Source organism: Syngnathus floridae, chromosome 10 (assembly GCF_059516105.1).
Source record: "Syngnathus floridae isolate MCC-2025c chromosome 10, RoL_Sflo_1.0, whole genome shotgun sequence".
Lineage (NCBI taxonomy): Eukaryota > Metazoa > Chordata > Actinopteri > Syngnathiformes > Syngnathidae > Syngnathus > Syngnathus floridae.
The window spans coordinates 2,213,901-2,241,803 of NC_142422.1; the positions used below are offsets into that span (position 1 = coordinate 2,213,901).

General features: G+C 44.8%; 4 protein-coding genes across 14 annotated transcripts in view; 3 read left to right on the top strand and 1 right to left on the bottom strand.

Moving 5' to 3' along the window:
- The window catches only part of znf385d (zinc finger protein 385D), a 57,429-nt gene extending 56,138 nt beyond the window's left edge, over nucleotides 1-1,291 (bottom strand). For 6 of the 9 annotated variants that reach the window (XR_015860769.1, XM_088386776.1, XM_088386769.1 and 3 more), the window contains exon 1: nucleotides 298-1,290. The gene's annotated coding sequence lies outside the window, so the exon portion shown is untranslated. Of the gene's footprint in view, nucleotides 1-297 lie in introns of all 9 variants that reach the window. The other 3 variants (XM_088386772.1, XM_088386771.1, XM_088386775.1) reach the window with 2 other exon arrangements.
- On the top strand, nucleotides 248-15,719 carry ube2e2 (ubiquitin-conjugating enzyme E2E 2). Of its 3 annotated transcripts, none has more exons than XM_088386780.1 (6): nucleotides 248-513; nucleotides 1,978-2,164; nucleotides 3,109-3,159; nucleotides 13,034-13,166; nucleotides 14,006-14,153; nucleotides 14,265-15,719. In XM_088386780.1, exons 2-6 carry the CDS (start codon nucleotides 1,986-1,988, stop codon nucleotides 14,360-14,362), a joined length of 609 nt encoding a protein of 202 aa, XP_088242906.1. In that variant the 5' UTR covers nucleotides 248-513; nucleotides 1,978-1,985; the 3' UTR covers nucleotides 14,363-15,719. The 3 variants fall into 3 exon arrangements, with proteins under 3 accessions (XP_088242906.1, XP_088242904.1, XP_088242907.1); XM_088386778.1 differs by lacking the exon at nucleotides 248-513 and adding an exon at nucleotides 1,015-1,169; XM_088386781.1 differs by lacking the exon at nucleotides 248-513 and adding an exon at nucleotides 1,473-1,823.
- A 903-nt stretch (nucleotides 15,720-16,622) lies between these two features.
- On the top strand, nucleotides 16,623-20,218 carry LOC148391699 (ubiquitin-conjugating enzyme E2 E1). The gene is made up of 6 exons (XM_088386783.1): nucleotides 16,623-16,822; nucleotides 18,249-18,433; nucleotides 18,705-18,755; nucleotides 19,009-19,141; nucleotides 19,788-19,935; nucleotides 20,060-20,218. Exons 2-6 carry the CDS (start codon nucleotides 18,279-18,281, stop codon nucleotides 20,155-20,157), a joined length of 585 nt encoding a protein of 194 aa, XP_088242909.1. The 5' UTR covers nucleotides 16,623-16,822; nucleotides 18,249-18,278; the 3' UTR covers nucleotides 20,158-20,218.
- Nucleotides 20,219-21,851: 1,633 nt separating this feature from the next.
- nr1d2a (nuclear receptor subfamily 1, group D, member 2a) lies at nucleotides 21,852-27,597 on the top strand. The gene is made up of 8 exons (XM_088387005.1): nucleotides 21,852-22,172; nucleotides 24,079-24,324; nucleotides 24,404-24,492; nucleotides 24,605-24,749; nucleotides 25,104-25,750; nucleotides 26,177-26,362; nucleotides 26,441-26,651; nucleotides 26,726-27,597. The coding sequence occupies exons 1-8, from the start codon at nucleotides 22,142-22,144 to the stop codon at nucleotides 26,923-26,925; spliced, it is 1,755 nt and encodes a 584-aa protein (XP_088243131.1). The 5' UTR covers nucleotides 21,852-22,141; the 3' UTR covers nucleotides 26,926-27,597.
- The last annotated feature ends 306 nt before the right edge of the window (nucleotides 27,598-27,903 follow it).

A 27,903-nucleotide genomic window follows, 5' to 3' on the forward strand; every position in this document is an offset into this window, starting at 1 on the left:
TACCGGTCCGCGGCCCGGCGGTTGGGGACCGCTGCCTTACAGCGCAAACCCAAATATGATTTTAATTTCGAACACTACAATTATCTGATAATTACTGGAACCACAAAACAAAAGCAGTGTAAGAATTCAACAGTAAATTGGGTAACTGGCCTGGGGATGACGACTCTTTTGTTCTCACAGTTTTAATTGATCCATTAGCGCGCACGCGCAGTGTAGCATCGGCGGTCGAGCGCGGTCCCGCGTGCACGCATCGTGTCGGGAGCGCGCAAGCGGGGGTGGTCCGGTCCGGAGACTTACCTCCTTTCCTCGCTTCTTCTTCGTCTTGTTCTTGTTCTCAGTGCTGCTTGCTTGCGGTTCCTTTCTCGCTGCCTCCACCACGCGAGTTTGAAGAGCAAAAGGACGACCGGGAGCGAGTGGAAAGGGGGCCGTGTTCCTGTGGATCCCCGTCTCTTCGATATTTTGGGGGATTAAAAATCACGCCGAACCGCAGCGTTGACGGCCGAGCGCCAGCAGGTAAACACGATACAGTCGGAGCTTGTGTCCCGTGGAAAGTGTTTGTTTCTTCTTCGTTTTTGATCCAATTACCCCCGCGGAGGAGGAGAGAGGTGGAGGTGGATGTGCGGGAGACGAGCCTCCCTTTGTGCGGGAGCCAGGGTCACAATGTGGACGCTCGACGGTCCGTCGCCTCAGCCGGCCCCGCCGTCGACCGTCCTCCCGCGGTCGCCGTCGTCTGCCCGACAGAAACGCCTTCTTTTATGCGTCTTTTCGTCAAGTTTCCAACTCCGAGGCCTGCTCTCACCCCTTCTTCCCCCGTCTGTGTTTAAACCCCCCGGCGGCGATGTTGTAACGCACCCTACTTTTAGCCTTGCAGCTAGCTCCCCTGTGACGTTCAGGGACGGCTCGGTTTCTAGCCCCCGTTCGACCCCTATTGTGTCTTGTGCCCCCACAAAGGGGCGGCTTGGCGCTTGTGAGCGGCATAGGTGACTGTCGCCAACCTTTCCCGGCCTCAGTGCTTGTTTCTGTGGGCATCGTACCCCCCCTCTCCGACGTGCATCGCTACGGCTCTCGTTCCGTTTGAGTGCCGACGTCTACCACCGCCATGAAACGCCCCCCTCCAACAACCCGGGAAAGGCGATCTTGTTGTCTGTCCACTTCGTCAACCACTCATCGTAAATATATTTAAATATACAAATACCAATGTCTTTTCACATGCCTTTGTAATTCATTTAACACGGGTTTTCGTTTAGCCATGTTTTTGTCGCCCGCTGAGGGGCTGCGTTTGGCGTTAATGACGCCATCACGGTCGCTTCGCTAATGTGTCACGAATGCTTTGTTGTTACGTTTTAGCTTACATCTTCCTGCTGCGCTAAAATAACCACGTACGACATTATCTTTAAAAGAAAAGAAAAAAAAGGATGTGGTACGAGCGTTGGTTACAAAGAAACCTTTACTCGGGTTGCAAAGAATAACGGGGGTTTTCAAAGTTGCAAACTTTTCGTGGGAAATAACAAGAATCCGTGGGAATACATATTTGTTATATATTCATTTAAAGTCTATTTGTATAGCACAACTCGTGTACATAACAATTCAAAGTGCTTAACATTAAATATTAAAAGTATTGCAGAAAGAGGAACTAAATCGTATCTAAGCGTTGCAGAAACCTTGTGAAATCATGTAAATGAATTTGATTCAAATAAAACATCAGTCGAGATAAATTAAAATTTTAACAGATGGGCAGTTTGAGCAAATCTATGCTGCTTCACTTTTGGGTCAGGTTCTGGGAACACACACCAGATGACCTGAGGGTCTTGGATCCTTCATAGGTACTCGTACATCATGCATGTATTTTGGTGCAAGACCAATTAGAGATATTTTGACCAAGCAAGATTTTAAAATCCAGTCTTTGCCTCACAGGAAGCCAATGTAATAATGTGAGGTCTTGCTCTTTTTTTTTTTTTCTCCTCATCCTCACGCAAGGGCCCACGATGTCCAGTGAAGTGCAAAGACCGGACGACAGCCCCAGCACCAGCGGCGGCAGCTCGGACATCGAGCAGCGCGAGTCGTCGGTACCCACCGAGCAGGAGCGCGAGCAAGCGCAGCCCAAAAAGAAGGAAACAAAGATCTCCAGTAAAACCGCTGCTAAACTGTCGACGAGTGCCAAGAGGTAAGACCACCCCCCCGGTGTGGAGGGTACACAGGGTTGTTTGTTAAAATGACGCCCTCGGGGTGTGAAACTGCGTAAAAAAACACCCTGGTCCCAAAGGCATTGTCATTTCAAACATGGCTGCTATTCAACGGGACTGTAAACCTCCTTTTGAAAGGAAACAACACACACACACACACACATATCAATGGAGCTTCATTACCCTCAATGGAAACATATTTTGTTGTTCGATTGGCTTTCGAGTGAAGCTCCGTTTATCTCGGTGGATATGTTCCAGCGAGTGGGTCAGAATCCTGCTCCGGAAAACTTATATAAACGCACTTTTGAAAGTATTATTCATCCATTTACCAGACTGGGAAACTGAAATGAGGTCCGCCAGGTTTAAAAGCTTCCAGCGGCCTTCAACGCCGAGACGTTCGACTGCAATTCGGTCGATAACTGTGCGCCCGTTGCTTTCTTTTTGAATGACGCCCACATCGCATTGTTGTCATCATTTGTCGTTGCTGGCATAAAACCAAAATGTCCTCGCTTTGTATGAAGTGATGACTGTCTTAGTCGTTAATCTGACATCTGTTTTGAAACCGCACATCGGCAGGATGGACATGTTTTGAATTTGAGGTTTCATCTTGACAATTAAATTGCATCATGACACAATATTTGACAAGGTAGCCTCATTATGCGGTTTTCTTTTCAGTTTTTGACCTTCCTACTGAAATAAGAGTTTATCTTTTAATAACCGGTCGGTGAAGGTGTTGCTTTCAAGCACCGTCTGAAATCGCAGTTTCCCTATCACGAAACAACAAATTATTCCAGAACTTCAATTCAATTTAACTCACGTGATTGAGTTGTCAAAAAGCTAAAACATTTATTTCTTGAGCTTTTCTGAAGACTTTTTTCCAGTACATCACTAATGCTAAGGCTAAAATGTTTATTTTTTTTCCTAGGATTCAGAAGGAACTGGCTGAAATTACATTAGACCCTCCTCCGAATTGCAGGTGAGACGCTCTTCTTATCTGCTCCCTGATGATTGCTTTGCTGATGTACACAATGCTGCTGTTTGTGTGTACGTGTGCCTTTTTCACACTTCTGGCTGCAGTGTCACCTTTTTAAAAGCCGTTTCCATTCTTGTATGATTTGCGCGCTGCAGTCAAACCTCATTGTGTGATGTTTTCGCTCTCTCTCTCTCTCTTCCTGTCTCGGGCCTTTTGAGGACGTGAGACGTTGCCGGCAAACCGTCATCCCCCTCGGGGGATGCCGTGCAGGACTCGGTTTTTCAGCTTCCGTGATGTTGTCATTGATGCCGCCCGTGTTGTTTGTAGTTGGAGGAGACGGTGGTGTCGTTGATGTTTTCTGCCGTGGCGGGAAACGCAAAAATAATTATTTTACGGCAGATTAATCAAATGTGTACAAAGAGGCATGACATTAATTCTCTTACAGACCCTAAAGTGTTTAGAAAAAAAAAAACCGTTAGGTTCTCATTGTCTTTGCTTTAGGTGCATCAAAGACACTTACAATTTTGGGAGACTGTTGTAGTTTGAGATGAAAGTAATTTTTTTCCTGGCTTTTTATCTGCAGTGCCAATGATTGTCTGCCTCGTTTTTGACGTCAAACTGCTTTCATCAAAGACACCGCATGCTGTTTGTGTGGTTCCGCCATTTAACATACACGAGGTTGATTCAACACAATATTCTTTATTTTGTTGGTTGCAGTTTGAGATGTTTCGGCCTTGGATGTGGTCTACCGATTGTGCAAGTGAGCCGCGAAATTAACACGGAGCTTAACTTTTAACTCAAAGACACCACAATGAATTTGATACATACAAAAATAAATGGGAGGTTTGTTCATGCCAGACATTACGTAACTAAGTACTATAATACTTTGAGTCGGTTGTAGTCCGAGGTGTTTTCCGGCTTTGAAAGCAAACCAGTTTGCGTACGAAGTCATCCGACCGGCGACGGCCATGTTTACGCCCGACGTCATTAGCGCTAAAAACAGAGCGAACCTTTTCATCGCAGCTGCCAGGCTTGTGTGTTATGATACTCAAAGCTAAAATACATGTTGTTTTCCTCAAGTACTCTTAATCTAGTTTAGACCCCCCCCCGCCCCCCCATCCCTCCCATTTTGGAAATAAAACTAGGCTGGCTCTCATGAAGGATTTGGCTGGAGGAAGTCATTTGAAAGTAAAATAATCGCCAGAGGAGATTTTGTGATCTTGGTGGGGGGGCACGAGTTGCCTGGGAAACAATTAAGCTTCGTCGAGATAATCCTTTTACAACGTGTGTGTGTATGTAAGTGTGTTTGGGGAGGGGTAGGGGGGGTACCTTCATCTAATAATTACTTTGCGGTGATATGTACGGCAACAGCGGTGGCGATAGGGGAGAAGCGACATTTTCTCAAGCGCTCGTTTGGTATGCTGCTCGCTCGCCGCTTTTCCCCCGGACCGAGCTCGCTTGAAAGGTTATTCATTTGAGCGGCTGCGACAAATGGAGTCACAGGCTGTTGGCCTTCTTCAGGAGGCAGGAAGGAGAGCGGCGCTAAAGACATCCACTTGGGAGCGTTCCACAAACGGCCGGCCGGGTGGGTGGATGCTTATGGTCGGCGGCCAGTTGATTGATGTCGTATTCGCCGTCTCGTTACCAAATCGTCTTTTTGTTTAATCTGCCGAGAGTTTCCCCTTGCCGATCTAATTAAGCGGCTGCGCTAATACCATGGTGTCACACCGAAACTCCAATTGTTGCAAAAGTCACGACACCGTAGTCGGAAGAAATTGTTGGGATGTTGCGAGATGAATTTGCGATCTATTAATAGTTGAAACGATTCGGTAATTTGTTATTCCGTCTTTGCAGCAGGTGTCTCGGCCCGGCGTATGGCGAGGCTGATTGTCATTATTAAAGCTGATGTTCTTTAAACAGCGACAGGAGGAAACCTGGATAAGGATTTGATATGATCATCATTCTCCACGCTCACACCCACTGATGCAAATGAAGCTGCATTTCTACCACGCACCTGCGTCGCTGTCGTTTTAGACTTAATTAAACATCCCGACGCAAAGAGGAGTTGACGTCCGGCGGGCCACGACATCGCCTCTTTTGTATTTATCGCTCGTGCGATTCAAGTGAAGCAGATCAAGTTCACGGCAAAGCAACATACGTCAAAGCGGCAGAAGCCACTTAAACTGTAGTAGGCGTTAAAATGCTAAAACTTTGGTAATAACCGGTATCCGGCTAATCCGGCTTGAATGAATACGCGTCCCTCCCGAGAGAGGTACTCGCTTTTGATTCATGCAGCCACAGAGCCCTATTAATGTTTATTATTCTGCGTACATGCTCTGATCTGTTTTTAAATATTATTTGGAGTGAATGGAACCAGAGGCTGTTTCACACGGAGATCCTGCAAATTGCCAGACGCAGACAGATAATTTGATGACACGGGCGTCTGGCAACAATTGCTGTCGACAACACCGAGGGAGAAAAATGAATTAAGTGCGGCGTGTTAAAGTTCACACTTGGGCTCGGCATTCCCGCGCTCACAGGGAGAAGATTTTCACTCTGTTGTTATTTCTCTCTCATTTTGCAGTTTGACATGCGTATGAATACACAAAAACATTTTGTGTTTTAGATTCTAGTCAGGGTGAGTTCAGTAATCTCCCACATCTGCTGTCCCGTCACCTCATTTGTTATCTCCTCACTTGTCACGTCTCCTCCTCCGTCTCCTGCTGCTTCGCTTATCAGAAGGGCGATTTAAGTCGTTAAGTTTTCCTCCTCCATCACGTCAAAGACACAGCCTCCGCAGAGACGCTGGTGTAACGTTAGTCGAGGTATTTCATTCACTTTGCATGCCGATATTAGTCTTGAAGTGTTTGTAATATGATTTTTCAAATGGCCAAAAATACTCTTTAGGAGGGGGAAAAAAAATCCTTGAAATATCGCTGAAGGTTTTCGTGCCCCAGAGGAAATGGTTGGTTTAGAAAAAAGTGAAAAATGGCGTGCCAGAAAATAAACGGTTAGATTTTTCTTACAGAGCACTTTAAAGAAGACAAAATAGAAAAGTGACTGTTAAATATATCTATAAATTTTTGACTGTTATTCAACATAACATCTTCACGACCAAGACGGAGTTTCACTTCGGGCCGCTGCCCTCGTTCCCCGCCGTCAGTCCCGTTGTTATGAATATTTCAAGACGAGAAGCGATCGGACTTGCCGCAAGCTAGTGACCTGAGGCTAACCGCTATTCTCATCCGCAATTGTCTTATTTTTGTTCTCGCTGACCCAAGCAGGTGTATGAAGACCATGTCGTCTTGTTGGCTGGCCGCGTTAGGATCCGGCGAAGGCAGCGGTCAAACAAACTGAAAGTTTTTAAGTAATCCTTAAAGCTGTTAGCATAATGGGAAGAGATGCTAATGCTAATACGGCTCCACTTTATAACTTTCTATCTTTCTTGCAGATTATATCATCTCTGCATTATGAGGAGGGGCTTGTTGTGAGCGACATAACCAGCAGGCGGCATTATCAATATTCATGACAGGGACGAAGGGGGGTCTGAGTTTCAGGAAAAGCTCTCGGGCACCATTCAACCGTGTTCGACGACCCGTGCGGATCAACTGCGGTGATTGTTAGCTGAAAGATGTGAAAACACAAGCCGAAGCTGTTTGGTTTTGACCTCGGGTGATCGATTGGCGTTCCGTAGTCGTCCTCATGAATATTGATGAATCATATCCACCCTTCAGTCTATGTGACCCCCCCTACCATGTGACATTGACCTTTTTAGTGTGTTTACCCTTTGACTGCACAATAAGAACCTTAAAAGACGCATGCCTCGAAATCACAAGTGCTCTTCCGTCAAGGTGACGCGCTATGGAGGTTGGGGGAAGGTAGCTGAAGTGTGCGTGTGTGACAAAGTCAAAAGCTTTCACACAGAGGTCCTTGCAAACTGCTGAGTTGAAACCATCTGCGTTTCGTTGCCTCGCACATGTGACAGTTGGAGAAAAAAAATCCAAACTAACAACAGAAGATCTGGCAATAGGCGGCTTTTGCGTTTCACGAAGACCCAGCAAAGGGGCGTTGAATGACTAAAGACTGTTTTTGTCAATGGCGGCTATTTTAGAGCCTTTTGATTCAATGTTGTGTAAGCACCAAAAGAAAAATTCCGACTTTTTTTTCCTGTTCTTTAGTAATCAGCAGCAGAACATCAATCGATTTTCATCAGAAACTCCGGTATCGGACCTAAAAGTGAAAAAAAATAAGTTTGTTGTGAGAAGAAATATGTCGAGCAGAACAGTGACTAAGCACTTATTTCAAGATACCGCTAAAAAACATGCCGCTAGCAACATGGATGGCTCGCATTGGATGTTAATAGACCGTGAAGACGTATTTCAATGGGACATGCATAAAAATGAGGTGTTAATAATGCAGACTTCTAGCCCAGAATGACCAAGAACAATCTGAAACAGAAATGGAAACAAGAGATGTCAAAAAGTGCCTATTTGACAAAACTGTTGTTGTGTAAACATGCCTCAACACTGGCGTTAAGGCTCTGTTACTAGGCAGAATATTGGCGGGAAGACTCCATACTCCCCCTTGCCCGTCAATGCCAGCGACCCAGAAAAGGGGGGGGAAAAAAAATCCTGGCCTAAAGCGAAGCTAAACATATGGTCAACACAGAATTTTCAAGTGTCACACAGAGAGGCCGTGTCCAGTTGGTAATTTTCAACAGCAATCCAGGAAAATCCTTTTCTATTTGCGTGGAAAAGAAAACATTAGCTTGTGCCGAAAGAAGGCACCGCTTCCCTCCCTCCAGCCTGAGTTTAATTCATCCCGAATGTTTTCCGCTCGCGTCTGATTCATGTGTGTCATTGAATCTTCAGCAGTCTCGTTGCGGAGGTGCTTTAGCGGTAAACATTTGTCGCGGGCTGTAATAGATGGCCTCGCTCGGAGCGTGAAACACGCCAGCGCTTTGGACATTTTGCCATTACGCACGCCGCACACTCCTCACGGCAGGTCATTGACAAAAGTCATTTTCTGGCAGGTGAATAAACACGATAAGTTACATCAGGTCGCCCTGATGCGGCATCGCTCTTTTGTCTGCCGTCTCCTCGCACAATGGGAGAATAAATTAGACCGGAATGATGCCTTTGGAATGGCTCTTTAAAGACTTTTCCCCACATTTATCTGTGGGAAAAGTCATTAGCATCAAGCATGCAAATAAAACAGGACTTATTGTGCCCCTGAAAAAAAAACAACTCTATTTTACTAATAAATCTTGAGTCCTAATAGAAGACAATGACTTAATTAAAGTCAATTATAAAGGGAAATGTGACGCTGGATTTACCCTCCGAGTGTTGCCTAATTTCCAAGATCCATTTGATAATTGGTCTGTTGATTTTATTGTAAATAATAAACTTAAATATTATTTGTATTTTTATTATTTTTTATTATTCTTATACAATTTAATAATTGGTCTGTTGATTTTATTGTAAATAATAAATTTAAATATAATTTGTATTTTTATTATTCTTAACCAGATTACTGAATCCGCTGTGAAACCTGTTCCGATTTTTTTTATATACAATTCACATTTTAAAACCAATCATGACTTCTAATGTGATACGAGTGACAATCATGTTGAGCTAAAACGTTGGGTTTAATCATAGTCTTTAGTGTTTCCTTTTATGACAGTCTACCGTCAATCTTTGCGTTGGACATACACAGTTATCCGATAAAGTATATCCTCGCGTGATATATAACCTGTCATTAAAATATAAGTGCGCGATATAGTCTGTCATTACAAGCGAGCGACGCCACTAAAAGTGTTATCAACACTCGCAGCGTCGTCTTGTAAAACGCAACATCGCCCTCACCTGCGGCGACCTTGTCTCCTTCCGAGGCGTCGCCTTTGAAATAGAGCGGCCTTAAAAAAAAAAAAACGGTTTCTTTTTGCCAAGCTGATGGTTTTTCCCGCCAAAGTTCCTGAGAAGTAGCCAAGCAGGCAGCGATGATCATTTCCATATATATGGAGTGACCTTTTCTTTCCCAGGATTCACCGCAGCCGCCCTATTCGCCGGTTTAATGGCGAGCGCCCGCTCGTTTCCTCGGCACAAATGTCAAAAGATAAACCGGCAACTGCGGCTAATCTGCGTTCACATCTAACGGTTACGGCCGCAACGAGACCATTCGCGCCATCGTCATCTCCATTAATATCGTATTCTGGAGGTCTCCACAGTACAAATACAGCATATTTACTCGGAGGTTGTGTAATGACGAGCTTAAATTTTTATTTCCCATCAACGTTATCAAGGGCTGTTTGTGATCAATTGTCCAATTAGGGCAATTATCGTGCCAGTTTGGCTTGGCCTTAAAAATCTGACCTAGGCTCTTACCCCTCCATGATTTCATGTCAATTTCCCCTTTAATGCACTTTTTAATGTCTCATGTCGTAATCGTAGTACAAATTATAGCTCCTAATATTGCAAATCTGTCACGTGACAATTTGCTTCATGATCTCAGTTAGAATAATTATTCAATGTAAAATAATTCACTTTTTTTATTGAATCATAGCCTCCTTTTTTGGAGCAGCAATTATTGTATGTGATTGTGTGCGAGCAGAGCATTTGGAGTACAGCCACGCACAAATAACGCCATTATCTGCATTATTTACTCTTCCGGCTCGTTTCTCTCCCCCACCGCGGTCGCGCCGTCTCCTAATGGCGACGCCACTCGCTTCACATCTCCTTTTTCTCGAGTTGACGCTAACAGGAGAAGAGCTTTGATGAAGCAATCTTCTTAGTCGCTGACCGTGAAAGAGCCCCGTCGCCAATTAGCGTGCGGCGAGGTGGGGCAGAGGTGACGCAACTGACGCCATTTTTTTTTTTAAAGCGTTCAGCGCCAAAATGGCGGCTGACGTTACTGACCGAATACACAAACGCTTTGCTCCCCCGCTGCTTGTTAGTATTGTCGATTTGCGTTTCGTTTTAGCTGCTTCTATAAACGTTGTTTTTTTTTATATATATATAAATAAATTTAACATATATGACACGAATATGCTCGTGCCTCACTTGTTATTTTGGCGGTGTAATGAAGTCTTAACCAAGCAGTCGCCCCCTAGTGTTTGGCTGACTACTAGTTGAGAAAGTGCTTGCGCCCCCTGGTGTTTGGCTGACTGCTTGAAAATACATGCAGCGGAGCATTTTTCAATGTAAAAAATTCTGATGATCACGTTAGTCAGTTCTTCAATCTTGTCACTTAGCTCCATTTTATCTGTATTACTCAACTGCTTTCACTGTTTATCGATGGCATCGTTTTTTTTCCTCCGAACAATCTGTCTTATTATTCTCGCTGTCGTTCCCGGCTGCATGTTTCATCTCTGTTGATGCCTCCTCTGTACTCCTTTATCGTTCATAAAGCGAGAGTGTGTTTATGAGCCTCCTTCATTTTTTTTCCCAGCGAGCTACAACAAAGATTCCGGCGAAATAAGCATTTTTTTTTTCTCCCTCGGCATCTGGGCCGTCGTCTGACGCGGCGCAAACGCCGGCCTCTGGCTAGAGCTGAATAATGCTCGACGTCGATCATTACCCTGCGCAGGCATCAGCACATCGTGACTCGCTCTCACACATACATGCTCTCACACAGTTACCAGGAAAGAGTGAGTAAACACCTCATGACCGTCCACCAAAAAAGCAGGCTAGCCGAACAATACAACGTCATAGTCGCTCTACTTTGATGTGGTTCTCCAGATAATTCCTGGAAAAGCTCTGGGCCGCATAATTCTAAACATTTGCTTTGCTTTTTCTGATGTCACACATGTAGAGTGAGCAGGGCGTGACACGATCTTCCAAACACATTTAGTGCCACTCAGACAAAATAAAAGCCATGGAGTTGATCTAAAACACTTGTGGTAATACCACAAATGGAGGAGGATCCAATTTTTTTCAATAATTTCCCATCGACTTTTTATTGAATGTCCATCAATTACCCATCGATTAATCGATTAAAATCCTATTTTGCACCCAAGCGATGATAAATGTCCATAAAATAGATGGACGGATATCATTCATGTATTACAAAACCATTTTCCCCGGTTGCGGTTTATTAACCAATTATTGTTCTTTATTTGCTATTGTTTAGTGATTAAAAAAACAACAACAATTAGGCCGTATCACACAAAAATCGCCATTTGTGATAACATCAATTTTATAATGACCACAAAATGGATGCAAATTCCCAGTAGTCTTTGTCGGTGGTCCAAGGTGGTAAGAAGCGGACCCCGTCTGTCAGAGCGCCTTTCCCGCCCCAGCGTAATGGCGGTAGACGGGGCCTGGGCGAGAATCCCGCCTGCTAACGCATCCCAGACCCTTGAAACAAATGACCCAAATAGTCAGTGAATCAAGGCATTTGGCTGACGGCAGCAGCGCAGATGCAGAGCTGCTTGCTCAGAAGCTTCTCACAGGCGTCCGCCGAGGGAGAACGCCAGCTGCACCCTGGGAAAGATTTACACCCACAGGACACTTCATTAGGAACGCCTGCAACCAGACCGAGGATACAAATCACAAGATGAGACCTTACAAAGATAATCTTGTTGTTAAATCGCTCACTGCTCTGTGTGAAGTAGCCAATGATTTCTTTTTTTTCTTTTTTTTGAGCTAGTGTTGTTTGCCGCGTAATAGCTATCACGTGCGATTTGTCTCGGGGGATAACAACAGCTCGCATTGAAACGGCAGACGTGTGAGTGCCCTCTAGCTTGAAGATCAATAGCGCCTCATGACAAACACACCGCCGCTTTCATTCCCACTACAAACACACACTCTGGCCTTCGCTCCGAGTCAACTTTGGAGGCGAGGGAAATTGCCGCCACTTTGGCTCGCTCCTACCAGCCATCATGCTAATGATGTTTTGCTGTCAATCAGTAGTTCATTAATGACATCATTAATCTGTCAACTCCTTCCGTAAAAACGCCGTGGAAAATTGTGTCGTTTTGCACTTCACACACTTTTTGTTTTCACACGAAGGTCAAAAGCGTGACGCCGGACACTGTAACGCGATCGCCTCTTTTATTTGTTCTATCGTCTCCCTCCGGAGGAAAAGTAAAATCCCAACGTTTGCTTTTGTGTCGAACAAAAGCCCAATCCCGGGGCCGGGCGGACGTTTTTTCACGGCGGCTGGTAATGAGCTAATTAAGAAAGGCTTAGTCAGCGGGGGCCTCCTTGAAGAGAGGTGGCAAAGTAGATTAGGCCTTGACACCGGAAAAGGACGCCAGCCATTCCTATTTGCGGAGAATGATCTTATTGTGGGGGGGGATCTGCTTTCAGGAAGTCTCTGTTGGTTTTTGGCCAAATATAAAAGACGAGCGGCGATATCACAGCCTGGGGGGAAAGCCGGCGCGGGGCGCACACACATACACACACGCAGAGTTTGTGCAACAGCAGGGGAAGGCTTGGCATCAAACACCCTTGCCGGTAATTACATGAAATCGCGGGGATTGTTCATTGTTCCCCGGCTTTGTAATGTGGACATTGTCCTGGTGTCTCGCTGGCGGCGTTCCAGCTCAGGGTCTTATCACAAACAGCAGCGGGGAGGGGAGGGGGGAGTAAAGGATGGGTCTCGATATGGAAATCGTATTGACTCGCGCCGACGTGACTGTCGGCATTCGGGCGGCATCTGGTCAACGTGGAATCTGTCAAGTCATTTCCCGTGGCGTGAACTTTATCGGGGGGGGGGGTGTTTGTCCACCCCCTGATCGCTTTGAGAAAATTAAATATGTTGCTCGAAGGTCATATTTCCTCTAAAAGTGACACATTTCACTTCGAGAATAAACAAACTGTCCCAAAACTTTATCTATCTGCATTCCGTTATTTTTTTTTTTGTTTCCATGCGGCAGTGCCGGCCCCAAAGGAGACAACATCTACGAGTGGAGGTCCACCATCTTGGGACCGCCGGGCTCCGTGTACGAAGGAGGCGTCTTCTTCCTGGACATCGCCTTCACGCCAGACTACCCCTTCAAACCCCCCAAGGTTGGTCCACTCAGTCCATTCTTGCTTCAAATCGGATCCCGAGTTTTGAATCGTATCGTTTCAATTGAAGGATTTCAGGGGCTCGCACCTGACACTCGCCGTCGCTAGCGGGATATTTTACCGCAGTGCACCCCGTCACCCTGCTTGCCTCTCCGTCTTTGTGCTGCGCTGTCAAGCCAGACCCCGCCCACATTTCCCCTCTCCAGAGGGGCTCGGGTGTTTCTGCCCACGCCCCTCCCTCCCTCCCTCCTTCTTTCCATGCTGTGATGGTGAGCCAAAGCCCACTTTCTCACACGTCAGCCACTTCTGCAGCTGCTCAACGCTCCCTCGGTGCCGCCGCTTCTCGAATACACTCCAACACACGTCACTTTCATTTCCATTGTGCAAGGTGGGAGTCGTCACATGACCACCACGCGTGTGCCGCTTGCCGTTGTGTTTGTTTCTCAAATTGACCTTATGAGCCTCACACTGTGTCCGAACGGGCTCAAGGAAGGTGGAAGATTATTTATAACGTTCAATCTTGTGGGAGTTTGGAGAATGCCAAGGCCTATTAGAGAAGTTCCTCTATGTGTGTGGGAAGGGAAGGGGGGGGCTCGGGTGCAAGGTCAGAAGGACCAGATGTTAGCAGTGGAAGAACTGAGGCAAAACATTGGACTCTGTGTTCGATCCAAACGGATGTCCAGACTCCTTTGGGATATTTTGGAAAGCGAGGGGGGGAGTTAAATGACTTCCACCACCTCATTTACACTTTGGTGCCAAATGTCCCGTGTCATCCATGGCGTGTGCCTTTCACATGGAACCCAGCAAAGTGAATCTCAAAAGGATCTGTGCGTTTCCAGGTGACGTTCCGCACTCGGATCTACCACTGCAACATCAACAGTCAGGGCGTGATCTGTCTGGACATCTTGAAGGACAATTGGAGCCCCGCCCTCACCATCTCCAAGGTTCTGCTGTCCATCTGCTCCCTGCTCACAGACTGCAACCCAGGTAAGGCATTGAGACGAAAATTGATTGGGTCATTTCACGCCAAATGCTGCTTTTGCTCCCGGGCCACATGTTGCCACCGATTACACGTCGTTGCATTTTTTTTTTCTTCAGCCGACCCCCTGGTGGGAAGCATCGCCACACAGTACCTGACCAACAGAACCGAGCATGACAGGATAGCCAAGCAGTGGACCAAGAGATATGCCACATAGACACACGCACGCAGACACACATTTGAGCCTCGCTCTCCCCCCCCTTCTTCCTCTTCTTCCTCGTCACTCTGCCACTCTACCTCTTTTCCCCCCCATGTTCCGTCAAAGCACACTTACTAAGTGCATCGCTGTACCCGGGCCCCCTCCTCCTCCTCCTCTTCCTCCACCCCAAACATTTTATGGGTTTAAAAATTTAAAAACACACACAAAAATCCTCTTTTTTTTTTTTGTTCCTTGTTGACTTGAAAGCTTCTTTTTTATACAAAGATTAGTCGATTGGGGGATTTTTATTTTCCAATATGCGATTGTTGGGAGTTATTGTATTGGAAATTTAAGACAAACTCACGCACAGCGTTATAAGCAGGGGTGCACACGAGGGAAAATGTTAAGTTCATAAGTGTTTCCAGTTGCTGCGCGGTTGTGTACCTCGTGTTTTGCTCTTTTTTTATTTTGTGGGAAGGAGCGGTAGCATTGTGTTGTTTGTAAACAACTTTTCTGAATCTTTTGATTTGAACTGCAAGTGCAAATATTTTGGGGGCTCGTTTGAAGTATTGTTGACGCTTACACTGTTTTAAAGTAAGCACACAAACCTTACAACTAAAAAAAACAAAAATACGGCTATAGCAATCACACTGACTACAAAAATGACGTGGTTCAACTATGTGGATTAACGAGGTCGCCCGCGGCAGCTAGCTATCTTAACCAACCAGTGTTAGCAAACCTAGCTTCACAACGGCAGCGGTACGAACGGACGTCAAACTTGAAATGAATTTATATTTAAACACAGTGATCAATTCAGCGGCCACCGCACATTTCGCACATGAAAAGTTTTACGTTCATTCAGTGAAGTCAGTGGGTGGGTAGAAAATTTTTGGGCACCAATTGAAGCCTGATTGAGGATCAAACCAAAATGATGTGCACCCCTGATTATAGGCATCACGCTCATTGCCCTCCAACACACACACACACACACACACAAATATGTCCTTCTCATTTTCTATTTGGCATTTGGAAGACAATGTGCGCTTTTTACTTTCTCCTCTTTATTTTGTTGTTTGTTGTATTTGTCTCAACATGCATGGAACAGGAGCCTACATGCTTTTTACCTTTTTCCGCTTTTTCTTTGTACTGTATGTATTTTTTCAAAGGCTTTTTTTGCAGGCAGACCACGTGATAGAAAAAAAAATTGTGTATGCATGTGAGATTGTGTGTGAGTGTGTGTGTGGAGGTCTGCCTGTGAAAAGAGGGCAGGACTTGTATATTGGACTGGCTACCCGCGCCGCTGCTGTTGTGCACTTGTATTACTGAAAACACCCAATAAAAAACACACTGTGGTTGGCTTGTGAGAAAATAACAACTGTGCTCTCGCTCTTTTTGCTTTTTCTTTTTTTTCCCTCTCTCATTTTCTCTTGTTTCAATATATCTCTTAAGTGCAGGAAAAGCGATCGTGTCATCTTTTGACAGGTAAGATTTGTTTCTTGTCGTTTGTGTTTAGGAAGAGAATCAAAATGACAATGCTGTCGGCTTTATCGTGGGTTTGTTTTTTAATCATCTGGAGCAAATAAACAAGATGAATAGACCGCCAAATTCTGGTGCTGAAAGAAACGGCAGGGCCTTTTGTTCTTACGATGCAAGTCAGTGCCGTTGACGGCCACCAGAGGTCATCAAAGAGCATATAACCTCTCATCCGAAACAAAATTCTCCCGTTAAATTCAACGTGTGTTTGCGTGTGTGTGCACGTTGAGTCAACAACTCAGTCCAGTTTGCAATGTTGTCATGCTCCATTTAACTACTCAAACATCACATCGCAACACACGAACAGTAACCAAAGCCACTTTATTTACGTTGTATTCATGTTTTTCTGCTACATATGGTCCACCTGCAAATCATTTTAATGAAGTTGAGATTGCATAGTTGATAAATAAAATGTAGCAACTGTGAACAGTCAATAAAAAGGAGATGTTCTATATATAAGAGGAAAAAAAGTAGTTTTCTATTTTTGGAGAGGGAAAATATGCCAGGTTGGAAAAAAATGTGAACCTAACTGCAATTCCATTTATAGTTGTTACCAAATTGATGAGAAAAATCACAGCAAGTGTTTTGACGCCATGACGTCATTGTCAATCCAGCACCTATTGATCTTGGTGTTTATTTAAAAAAAAAAAACATTTGCTGTTTCATTGAAAACCAATCGGATGCTGCAACTATTCACCAAAGGAATTCCTCGTGACTCCACTTTCAGTTTTTTGTGCATGCGCGTCTCCGTGTCTGTGCACGCGCGCGTATGTGAAGGCGTCGAGAAGGACGTTGACGTTGCGGTTGCGGCGTTTCCCCATCTCCACCTCACCTCCACCACCAGGCACCGGCGCAGTCCAGCCCACTGCGGCCGAGGAGAGCTACTTCCGTTCCGCAGAGGGCGACGAGGCAGCAGCCGGCGGAGGTCCAGACACAAAAGACTGGGTGAGTGCAGATCCGGGTGATCGAGGCGGGCATGGCGGAGCAGCTAACACAACATTTGTCTTCTGGCTTTCAAAGCTTTTTGGACTACTACGACTCCATTGTTATTGACCGATTGTTATGACCGCCGAGCAGTGTTAGAAAAAAGCCGAGACAAAACATAATAGACGGTAGCGGAAAAGCGGCTACGGCTATGTTCTGGCACGCACTCTTTGCCTATATTACTTTACAATGTCATTTAGTTTGCCTCGAAAGGTTTTTGCTTTTAAACGCCATCACTCGTTCTTTTGAAGACATTAAACGCGTTCAACACGCACGTTAGGTCCCAGTTTAAAGGTCCGTCGCAGCCACGCCGTTCCAGGAAGTAGTCATGGCCTTCGTTGGGCCTGATGAATAGCCGTTGCCCATCAGTTGTTTTTAGCCCAAATTGTGTTTTTTTCATTCTGACATTTATCCTACACATGACACCTTTGGGTTTCAATTGAATCACAACTAGCGGCGTCTAAACACAAAATGAAATTGAGCGAGATGACATGGAAGCACTGTTAGCTCGTAGGCTAACGGAGATGCTAACGTTGAAAAGTCAATCATCGATTAAACTATCACAAACAGTCGATAACATTTACAATTTAATAAACAAGCGAGAATAACAAGGCCACTCATTCGATTAGTTCCTGATCGAGCTAGAGGTATGAGTGATGTCATTTGGTTTAAAGAGCCGCATGGTAACACAGCACCCTAAAAAAAATAATAATAAATAACATTCACTTTACTGTTCCATGAAGATCGACTACATTACAATGTTTTTTTTAACTTCTTTTTCCTTTCTCTATCACCATTATGTCGCGTGCATGTTAAAAACAACAACAGAAATGATGACCCAAGAAATCAATTGAATCAAGAAGTTGTCAACAAACACAGAATTTGAAATTCGCTTTAAAATTAGAACCCCAAAATCAATGGAGGATCGATCTGTGAGCTTTGTTCTGGAAAGATACATAAAGCTCAAATTGCAATTACCCGATATTACGAGCAAAGAAATCCGTGGAGAACTGTTCTTCTAAGCAAGTGTGACACTTTCCAATGTGGTGAGCACTCCCAACGCTCCAATAAAAGAAATGGAATTCCCTCAGTAATTATGACCAAGGGAATGTCAACAAAAAAAATCAATTGAGGGCTCTTCATCTAATCATTATACAGATTTTCTTTTCAATCTGGTGAGTATTCCTAATTCAACAACAACAAATGACATTTTTATTTCATCCGTCATCATGCCTCCAAAAAGTCAAATCAGTTCATATGAAGCAAGTCAGATATTTTCTTTTCAATTTATTAAGCATTCTGGACAAAAAAAGCAACTCGGACAGAAATTATGACCCAAGAGATTATCATGAAAAAAAATGAGTGTGCTTTTTGGTTGTGTTGCCAGGGTCCGGGTTCTTCTCCAATCCAAACCGGAATGTCGGATGAGGATTCTCGTGCCAGCACCAGCTCTTCGTCGTCCCCGCCGTCGTCCAGCCAGAGTAGACAGAAGGACACGTCTTGCAAGAAGAAGCGTGAGAGCAAAGCCAGCATGAGCAAGACCTCCAAGCTGCTTTCCACCAGCGCCAAGAGGTCCCACCCCATCTTTGCAATTATTTCATGTCAATATATTGATTTTTTTTTTTTAAAGTCCTTGTCAATCAGATAAGCTAGTCCTGGCAAGATGGCTGCTACCTCATCTTAGAGCTTTCCTCTCACTCCACGCTACTTCATGTTTGAGCTGCGAAATATATCTGCTTAAAACCGTGACCTTAGCACGGATTTTTTTTATAAGGTCTTGCTCTGTTAAATGCTGCTGTCAGGTTGTACCTCCAACACCCTCAACAACTTTTTGTTTGTGCAGGATTCAGAAAGAGCTGGCTGACATCACACTGGACCCACCACCAAACTGCAGGTCAGTCACACTTTGCTCTCTTTGATGTCTTCAAGCATTCCAAATGATCTTTACATGGTTTTCACTCCAAAAACCTCAAGTATTTAAATGAATATGGAATCCGACATCATTATTAAAAAGTCAAGTCTGGCTGCAACGTTTCTGCTGCAACATCTGCCTTCTGAGTTGATGTTTTCACTTGAGTGATGATCAGGATGTGGTTTCATGTCACACTCTCACTTGAGTGTTTTTTTTTTTTTGCGTGTGTACTCAGTGCCGGCCCCAAAGGAGACAACATCTATGAGTGGAGGTCCACCATCTTGGGACCACCAGGTTCAGTGTACGAGGGTGGCGTCTTCTTCCTGGACATCGCCTTTACGCCCGACTACCCCTTCAAACCGCCCAAGGTACGGTACCTGAAGTGAAGGCTTGTTTCAAGAGGCAAAGCGTACTTGCTTCAAGATGTTTGTGACTCCCAGATGAGATTTACTGAAAGACTGGCACTTAGACCAACAAAATAATTATACATTGCATTTTTATATAGCAAGATGTTGACCACATGCAATATTGGTGAGTGACTTACTTTCGTTTTGAAACAAGCCAAGAACATCCGGCTGGCTTTACGTGTGTGACTGATCAAAAGCCATATTTAAGGGTTCCAACGAGAATCAAAGTAAAAATTTCTGACATTTGGCTGATGTGCTATGATAGTTTTCGCTTTTATAAAAGTGGCCACCAGGGGGCGTCCAAGTACCGTGTAAAAGTGCAGCGTGGTGAATGGGCTGCTCAAAATCAACATAAACAGCAGCACTGACTATCGTTTATTTCTTTGCGTTTTTAATATGATTTTTTTTTAACCATGATGTGCATGACTGAGAATCTACACGGACTTAAATATAAAGATGACACATCAGTTTTTTATTGATATTGTTAAGGTAAGTTGGAAATGGCGATGACAATTATGGGATTGGGTTAACAATTTTACAAGGCTATTAAAAGTACATTTTTTTTCACCTTGTATTTGTTTTTGCTCTTGTATGTTTGTTTCTATAGGTGACGTTCCGCACTCGGATCTACCACTGCAACATCAACAGTCAGGGCGTGATCTGTCTGGACATCTTGAAGGACAATTGGAGTCCCGCCCTCACCATCTCCAAGGTGCTGCTGTCCATCTGCTCCCTGCTCACAGACTGCAACCCAGGTGACACACGCCGAGCGTTTAATATTAATATTAGGACGCGACCAAGTTCAAACTAGTCAGTTTAATGACATGAGATTCGGTAAGCAAAGCAAAAAAAGTCTAATGAAGTCAACTTTCCCCGCAGCCGACCCTCTGGTGGGAAGCATCGCCACCCAGTACACGACTAACAGAGCCGAACATGACCGAACAGCCAAACAGTGGACCAAGCGATACGCCACATAAACCTGCGGGGGGCGACAGTGGGCTGAGGAGAGGTGGAAGGAGTTGTGGGGGGGGGGGCTCTTGGTGGTCTGTGTTGGGGTGGGGGGGTGGTTTTTATCTCAGATTTTTAGTACTTTATTGTCTGGTATATTTTTTGCTTCCTGATTAAGTTATCTGCGCAAATATGGAAATAAAAGAACACAACAGAAGAGAAGTGGTTGTTTTTTTCATTCAAGTTAAATGCAGCTGAACTATCCTTGGGCATTGAATCGTGAGAATTCGAGTAGGTGTAACTTGAAGAGGAAGATATGGCAATTGTCTTCACAGTTTCTGCCTTGAGCACCTTAGTTTTAATTCATGTTTACACGCAACAATACATGCGTGAGTAGACCCGGAACAATGTTTAACCACAATAAAGTTGCATTCCCTTTTTCCTTGAGTTATTATGCAATGTCACATCAGGAATCATGTTCAGAGTATTTTTTTTTTTACTAGTTCTTTATGGCAACAAACAAGCTAACTGCCAACATTGCAGGTCGATCGTAAAATCAAAGTCCTGCGGCTCATATTTCGGTTTGGTAATTTGGATCTGAGCATATTTGGTTTGCTTTTTTTTTTTTTGGAGTGAGGGAGCACAAAAAATCATTTATAAAATCCTCTCACGGCACCACAGCTTTGATAACAAAGTTATTTTGAGCAAAGTTTTCCTGTAGGGAGTATATATATCCTACTGGTACTCTCAAAGCAAAAATTAGGTCATGGTTTTGAAAATGGATCTAGGAACTCAAGGAACACATGTTTTTTTTTTTTTGCATGTGTATGTCCCAGCGTTGGTGTCACGTGCAAACCCTGCATGTTTCTCAGCTGTTGTGCGTACGCAGTGTTCCCTGCGCCTGCAGGAAACGCTCACTGCATGGAAACCTCCGTGGGGGGAAAAAAAAGCCTCACTGTTCTTGGCTGCCACTGTTGGGTTTAAATATAGTTTTGTGTGAATGTGTGTGGGTGCACCCGCAGTTTTTTTTTTTTTTTATGTGCAAAACATTAAATAAGGACACATATCAGACCTGGAACATTTGGGTGTGTTTTCTTACTGACTCACACGCTTGTTTTCCATTCCTGAGATGAATGTTGAATGTAAACAAATGATTTGTTGTAGAGAAAGAAAAAATTAGAAAGCTGATAGAAATTTAACCCTTGGTCATTTGTTGCTAGGCAAAATTTTGCAATTTTGCATAATCCATCAGAATGAATGAAGAATGTTGATCACACTGAGTATATAAAAGTATTTCGGACAGAAGAATAAGATTGAAACTTTTGCTGCACTATGAACAAAAGGGGATCCTGTTTATAATCAAAATAATTGTTTGTAGCGTTTTGTGTCACTTCATGTTTTGACAAGTATAAATAGGAGCATTGGGAAAAAAAAAAAAAAAAAAGGTTGGGTGAGGCGACTGCTGCTGTTGACACGAGCGGGTACATATGCGCATGCGTGGACACGGCAGTCTCACGCAGCACTTTGTGGCTGCAACGTGACCGCCGCCTCGATTACGTCTGTTACGTCACTCACGTCGGCCAAGCTCCGCCCACTCCCGGTGCCCTGAAAGTGTGTCACTGGGTTAAAGTGGCTGCAGCGGGGTCGGTTGGAGAGGCGTGGCCTGAGGGTGAGAGGCAGGAGCTCGGTCACATGGGCAGAAGGGGTCAGCCCATGAGCGGTGGACTGCCGTGGTAGAACATTCAGTACTTGACGCACAACAAGAGAAGAGCAGGGGGGAGTTCCTGTCTATGTCCCTCCTCTTGCTCTCATTTTATTCCAATCCTCCCTCCAGCTCTCCTCTCCCTACCTCTCATACACAAGCCGTGAGTCACCGGAGTGGACCTGGGGAACATTCATGACCCGCTGAAACAAACTCGTTTCCCAGTCATTTCTTGCCCCCGCTTCGGCCACCATTTTCGCTTCAACTTGTCATTATTTTGTTGATTTTTCGCTCTTTTCCTCGCTGTCGCCATGCCCGAGGACGTCGGACCAGCCAAACCTGGTAAGTAGTCGACAACTTGACTAGAAGACGTCCTGTTGAAATATACGACCAAATTATTTGCCAGTTGCTTTATTAAGTGACACTTTTAAGCATGTTTTGTTGTTTTACGTGAGGATGATCGTGACTGTCAGCACAGTGTTTAAATCCGTGGCGTTAAAAAAAAAGCTTAAAATATGTCTGTATGCATTATACAGTAATAAAAGTCTAGTTTATCGACCTTATGAGTGTTACAATCAGGTTAGGACAAACCCAACAACCAGTCCCACTTCCTCGCACTAAAAAAGCAGTTTCTAAAGCCTTGGCGTTAAAAATTGAGGTAGATTTGTTTACTGTGTTTTTCCATCAGGGGTTGTGCAGTATTAAAAGTTGCCTACATCTGCATTTTGGTGTTTAAATATGGGTTAGGAGTACCGGTGGACCCTCGATTCATTCAGTCACAGTTGACACAACAATCCACCTCCCTCGACCTATAAACGGCTATTTAAAGACGTGACGTTTAAAAGAGAGCTCTAAAATACTTCATATGTGGCTGTGTGGTCCTAAATGTCGAGTTGATCCGCGTTTTGTTGTCTAAATGTGGGTTAGGGGTCTGTTGCTTCATTCACTTTCCACTTGACACAACAACCGTGTTCCACTTCCTCGGCCAGGCTCACATGGACACAGCAGCCTAGCCATGTGCCTCTGTGTACACGCTTTTCTCCAACCCATCTCTGATTGGTTGCTGGTTGCTCGATGGGCGTGACGTAGTATCTACTTGTGTCAGCCATCCGGCGCTCTCATTGGCTGCCGGCGAGTCGGTGACGCGGTACATTGCATAATCTAAGAGTGGACAGCAGTGTGAGGTACACGTGAGTCCGGATGACCCACATTCTCGATTGCTTGGCGGCCACTCGCAGCCGGGCGCGCGACACGTGTGCGTGGGGCCAGAAACACAGCAGTCACGGTGCACGTTAGGTAATCACTTACGTGGACGCCAATAAGAATGGAAAAAAAAAAAAGCTCATTAGCACATGATATGAATCTAATCACATTCTCCATGTGAACAACCGTCTGCCATTTAACAGCGTATTGTGCATTCCGTGCACATTCTGAAAAGGTTTGCCGTTAATAATCATTCAATGAATTCTAAACGAATATCCAGAAAAAAGAACACAGTACTTTGTTGTTAAATAAATGTATCACGTCACGACTCCCCCCCAAATAATTCTATTAATCATGCCACTAAAGGTTATTAAAATTCTTAGATTTGTGTTGTAACTCGGAATGCAATAGAAAAAAAAAGAACTTGAAGCTCAGTCATAAAAAAAAAAGGTAAAAATTCACATCCTCTGAATCATGTATGGGAAAAACTTTTTGGGTGTTATTGTTGCCAAACTTGTTGCGGGTATAGATGTGGCAATTGTCTTGCTCCACTGCTTCAGTGACTTAGTCTGAACATACAGTCAGATCTCATGCAATGTATTCACATGTATACATGCACATGGCCTCTTATGTAACACTTGTTATCCAACCGGCATACTGGAGGTGAGAAAGCAGGTCACACATGCGCACACACACACACTGCAAAACTCAACCTCAGTCATCAAAAGCTTTAAATTTTAAAGGCACCGGCAAGAACAGAAACAAAAAGTAACTTTTTAATAATGCTAGAAAAAGTCATAAAATGTGAATTTTTGCACAAGTCCCACCCATAAAAAAGAATTAAATCGTTTTCAAATTCAGAACTAAACTAAAAATGTCATAATATAAAGTCTTAAAAATATGTCACAATGCATTACCAAATCCAAAAGCCACCTCACAACAAATTGCAAATACCCCATCACCAACACCCACCAACCATATGATCCAATGTTGTTGTCATATGTTTGCCACCTTTGGGTAACACCTTTCCATGTTCTCTCCTCAGGCGGAGTCATCGCCTACATCTCGTCGGGCGCCGCTTCCAGCCCCGAGTCCTGCATGAGCACCAGTCCTGGCAGCGTGGGCAGCGGCTTCCTGTCCACATCGCCCACGCCTCCTCGCTCCTCACTCCCCAGCAGGGCGGTGGGCATGGTGGTGGATATAGCGCCACCTACCAAGAGCGGAACCAGAGGAGGAAACGGCGTGGAGAAGGCGGGACGCTCGTCTACCTCGACCAAGAGCAGCATTACCAGTACGTAAAGTGGTGTGGAATGGAATCATTACTAATGTCACGTGGCTTTAGAGTAATGTCTTGCTTTTTTTCTTTATAGAAATCAACGGCATGGTGCTGCTGTGTAAAGTTTGCGGCGACGTCGCCTCGGGCTTCCATTACGGCGTCCATGCGTGCGAAGGCTGCAAGGTGAGATCAGCAAATAAATAAAAATCGGATTTAAATTGATTTTAATTCAAGAAATGATGCCATGAAAATGTTGATGCTAAAAGTGAGTTTTTATGGTGGTGTGCTTGCGCAGGGCTTCTTCCGCAGGAGTATTCAGCAGAACATTCAGTACAAGAAGTGTCTCAAGATGGAGAACTGCACCATCATGAGGATCAACAGGAACCGATGCCAGCAGTGTCGCTTCAAGAAGTGCTTGGCTGTTGGCATGTCCAGAGATGGTCAGTAGATGCAGCGTTACTCCCTTTCACACACACAAAAAAAAAGTCAGTAGGTGAGGATGAATGGCGGTTCCCCAAAGAATATTAGTTGGCGGGCTGGGGAATTCTGTAGTAACGTAACTTGGCCACTAGAGGGCGCTAAAGACAAATATGATAAAATGTTACCCAGATAAAACCATTAAAACTACATTTATTGTATATTTCCACACAATTAATTAAAAGTTTTTTTTTTTTTAAAGATACAAGATACCAAAAATAACATAAATCCATTTTCTATTTCATGTAAGAAATAGTCATTCTGGAATGTCATTTTTGCTGGTGTGTAATGACGACATCATCTCTGTGCATCCTCAGCTGTGCGATTCGGCCGCATCCCCAAGCGCGAGAAGCAGCGAATGCTTCTGGAGATGCAGAACGCCATGAACAACATGATGAGCAACAACAGCCAGTTGCACAGTATGCTGCACGGCCATCAAAGCTCGTCACTGCCCAATGACACCAGCCCCTCGCCATCATCATCATCCTCCTCCTCGTCCTCCTCTTCCTCGTCGTCATCGTTGTCTTCCTCCTCGGAGTCGCCGTCCTGCTCCAACCCCTCGTCTCCGCAGTGCCCCCTGCAGGACGCCGAGTCGGTGGTCTCCATGGACACCAACTCCAGCTCGTCCTCATCCTGCGGCTCAGACAGCGGCGAGGACGACGTCGCCGTCGTGAGGCAAACGGAGATGACGACGTCGCAGTCGGCGTCGGAAAATACCGCCGAGGTCCGTGTGGACACGGCGCAGCAGAGCTGGAACTGCTGGAACAACAATGCCGACGACAACGATGCGGCCATGCCGGGATACCGGGACGTTCCGCACATGTATGCGCACTTTAATCAGCATGTGCTGCAGCAGCAGCAGCAGCAGCTCAGTGGCGCCCCCGTCTGTCCCATGGACATAAAGCAGCACCAGCCGCAGCAGCCACAACAGCAACGGGCTTATCCCAACGGGAGAGCTCACTTGGTGAGTCCACCATCTTGAGAAGAGTCTTTTCATTCTTTCAGCAGTAGGTCCATTAATATTGTTTTGTTATTATTATGTGCATTATTCATTAAAATTATGTACGCACATTTGCACAAAACAGGTGATTTTATTTCCATGTCCACATTTTCATGGTCATAATATTCACCTCATTCATGGAATCTTGTGTATTTTCTCCATTCACAAAATCAGTACTTCTCCAACAATTCCACATTTTCCAGGCAAAATAGTTCACACACGAACCCCCTCATTCAGCACATTTACGGCCAAATTTTCATATTAAAAATGTCACTCCATCCACATTCCTCTGCTCATCCTAACCATTGCACCTTCAAGTCTCACATTGTGTATTTATTTTCCACAAATTGCATGGCGTGATTGCTTAATGTCAATGTTCCTCCATATCAGGTGTGTCCCATGAACACGTCCCCGTACGTTGATCCCACCAAGCCCAGCCAGGAGATCTGGGAGGAATTCTCCATGAGCTTCACACCGGCCGTGCGTGAGGTGGTGGAGTTCGCCAAGAGGATCCCGGGTTTCAAGGACCTCCCCGAGCACGACCAAGTGGGGCTGCTCAAGGCCGGGACCTTCGAGGTACGCCCGCTTTGCGACACCCGTCATGAAAAACGTCCGCTCGGCACCCCGAGTCACTCTTTGCGTTTGCGACCTCAGGTGTTGATGGTACGCTTCGCGTCGCTCTTCAACATGGCCGAGCGCACGGTGACCTTCCTGAGCGGCAAGCACTACAGCCTGGACACACTACGAGCGCTGGGCGCCGGAGAACTGCTGGCGTCCATGTGCGACTTTAGCGAGAAGCTCACCGCGCTCAGGCTGGACCGCGATGAGATGAGCCTCTTCACCGCCGTCGTCCTCGTCTCCGCCGGTAAATATTCAAATTGTGTTTCTTAAAAAGTGGTGTTGGCGATCAGGTGATTAAATTTTCTCCTTCCTGTGCAGACCGGTCGGGTCTACAGGACCTGACGGCGGTCGAGGCCCTGCAGGATAAGCTGATCCGGGCCCTGCGCCAGCTCCTGATGCAGAACCACGGCGAGGAAGCGGCCACCACCTTCACCAAACTGCTGCTCAAGCTGCCCGAGCTGCGATCCCTCAACAACATGCACTCGGAGGAGCTGCTCTCCTTCAAGGTGCACCCTTGACGGACGCAGGGACGGGCGACCAATCCGAATGGACTCAAAAAGAATCCGTACTGTATTTGTTTAGAGGATTGTTGCAAACCCACACGGAGGCACTTGAAAACTTGAACGGCTTTATGCAAACGATGGTCATTTTATGTTCTGTTTGTTTCTTTTTGCAAGCCGTTTTGATGCATGTTGATAGCGACAAAAAGCTAATGTGACCAATGTGCTGCTAATGCTAATGCATGGCTGAACGTGCTTGTGGCCACTTTCCTCCTCTCCGCCGACCGTGTGCGTGTTAAATATTAGTGTTCTTATTGTTGTACTTTTTTTTTTTTTTTTTTTTTTACCCCCTCAACCCACCTCTTCAGCGTATCGCCTGAACATTTCCAGAACATTCACACAAGTTGGCCTGAGTCTACCTGTGTAAAGTGGCGCCAGCTCCAGGCCCAAGCATCACATTTTTAATTTTGTTTTGAACTTTCCACTTTTCTTTGTATGATTTTCTTGTTTTTCAATCAAATGTGCTTTCTGCACGGCACTGAATATGAAAAAAAAAGTGTCGTCCATCTTTTGTTTCTTGGCAACACTGTCAATTGTAAATATCTATACATAAATATATATATATGAATATATCTTGAACATAGACAAATATGTATAGTATAAATGAATAAATATGGGAGAAGAAAACGAGCAGCCTGTTTTTATTTATAGCACAAGTGAGGACCAGCAGATTTTAATTCTCGGAAATATTAATATACATGGAGTAAACTCCTTTTTGTATGCCTTTGGTACTCATTCACAAAATCCATCTGTGTATAATTAACATAATTGACCTTTAAGATGGCAAAATCTTTCCAGCAAGACAATCTAATTTCCACTCGTCTTGATTTGTAGATCACCTGCAATGTCTTTGTAAAATCAATAGATAGAAAATATTCATTTAATAACAACAATAATATTGTAATTAATTTTTGCAACAGAGGGAAAACATGCACT

Coding starts and splice junctions, on each gene's coding strand:
- ube2e2 (XM_088386778.1), top strand. CDS start 1,100: ATGAAACGCCCCCCTCCAACAACCCGGGAAAGGCGATCTTGTTGTCTG. Junction 1,170..1,977: donor CACTTCGTCAACCACTCATC/GTAAATATATTT, acceptor TCCTCACGCAAG/GGCCCACGATGTCCAGTGAA. Junction 3,160..13,033: donor GACCCTCCTCCGAATTGCAG/GTGAGACGCTCT, acceptor TCCATGCGGCAG/TGCCGGCCCCAAAGGAGACA.
- LOC148391699 (XM_088386783.1), top strand. CDS start 18,279: ATGTCGGATGAGGATTCTCGTGCCAGCACCAGCTCTTCGTCGTCCCCG. Junction 18,434..18,704: donor CTTTCCACCAGCGCCAAGAG/GTCCCACCCCAT, acceptor TTGTTTGTGCAG/GATTCAGAAAGAGCTGGCTG. Junction 18,756..19,008: donor GACCCACCACCAAACTGCAG/GTCAGTCACACT, acceptor GTGTGTACTCAG/TGCCGGCCCCAAAGGAGACA.
- nr1d2a (XM_088387005.1), top strand. CDS start 22,142: ATGCCCGAGGACGTCGGACCAGCCAAACCTG. Junction 24,325..24,403: donor GACCAAGAGCAGCATTACCA/GTACGTAAAGTG, acceptor TTTTCTTTATAG/AAATCAACGGCATGGTGCTG. Junction 24,493..24,604: donor ATGCGTGCGAAGGCTGCAAG/GTGAGATCAGCA, acceptor GTGCTTGCGCAG/GGCTTCTTCCGCAGGAGTAT.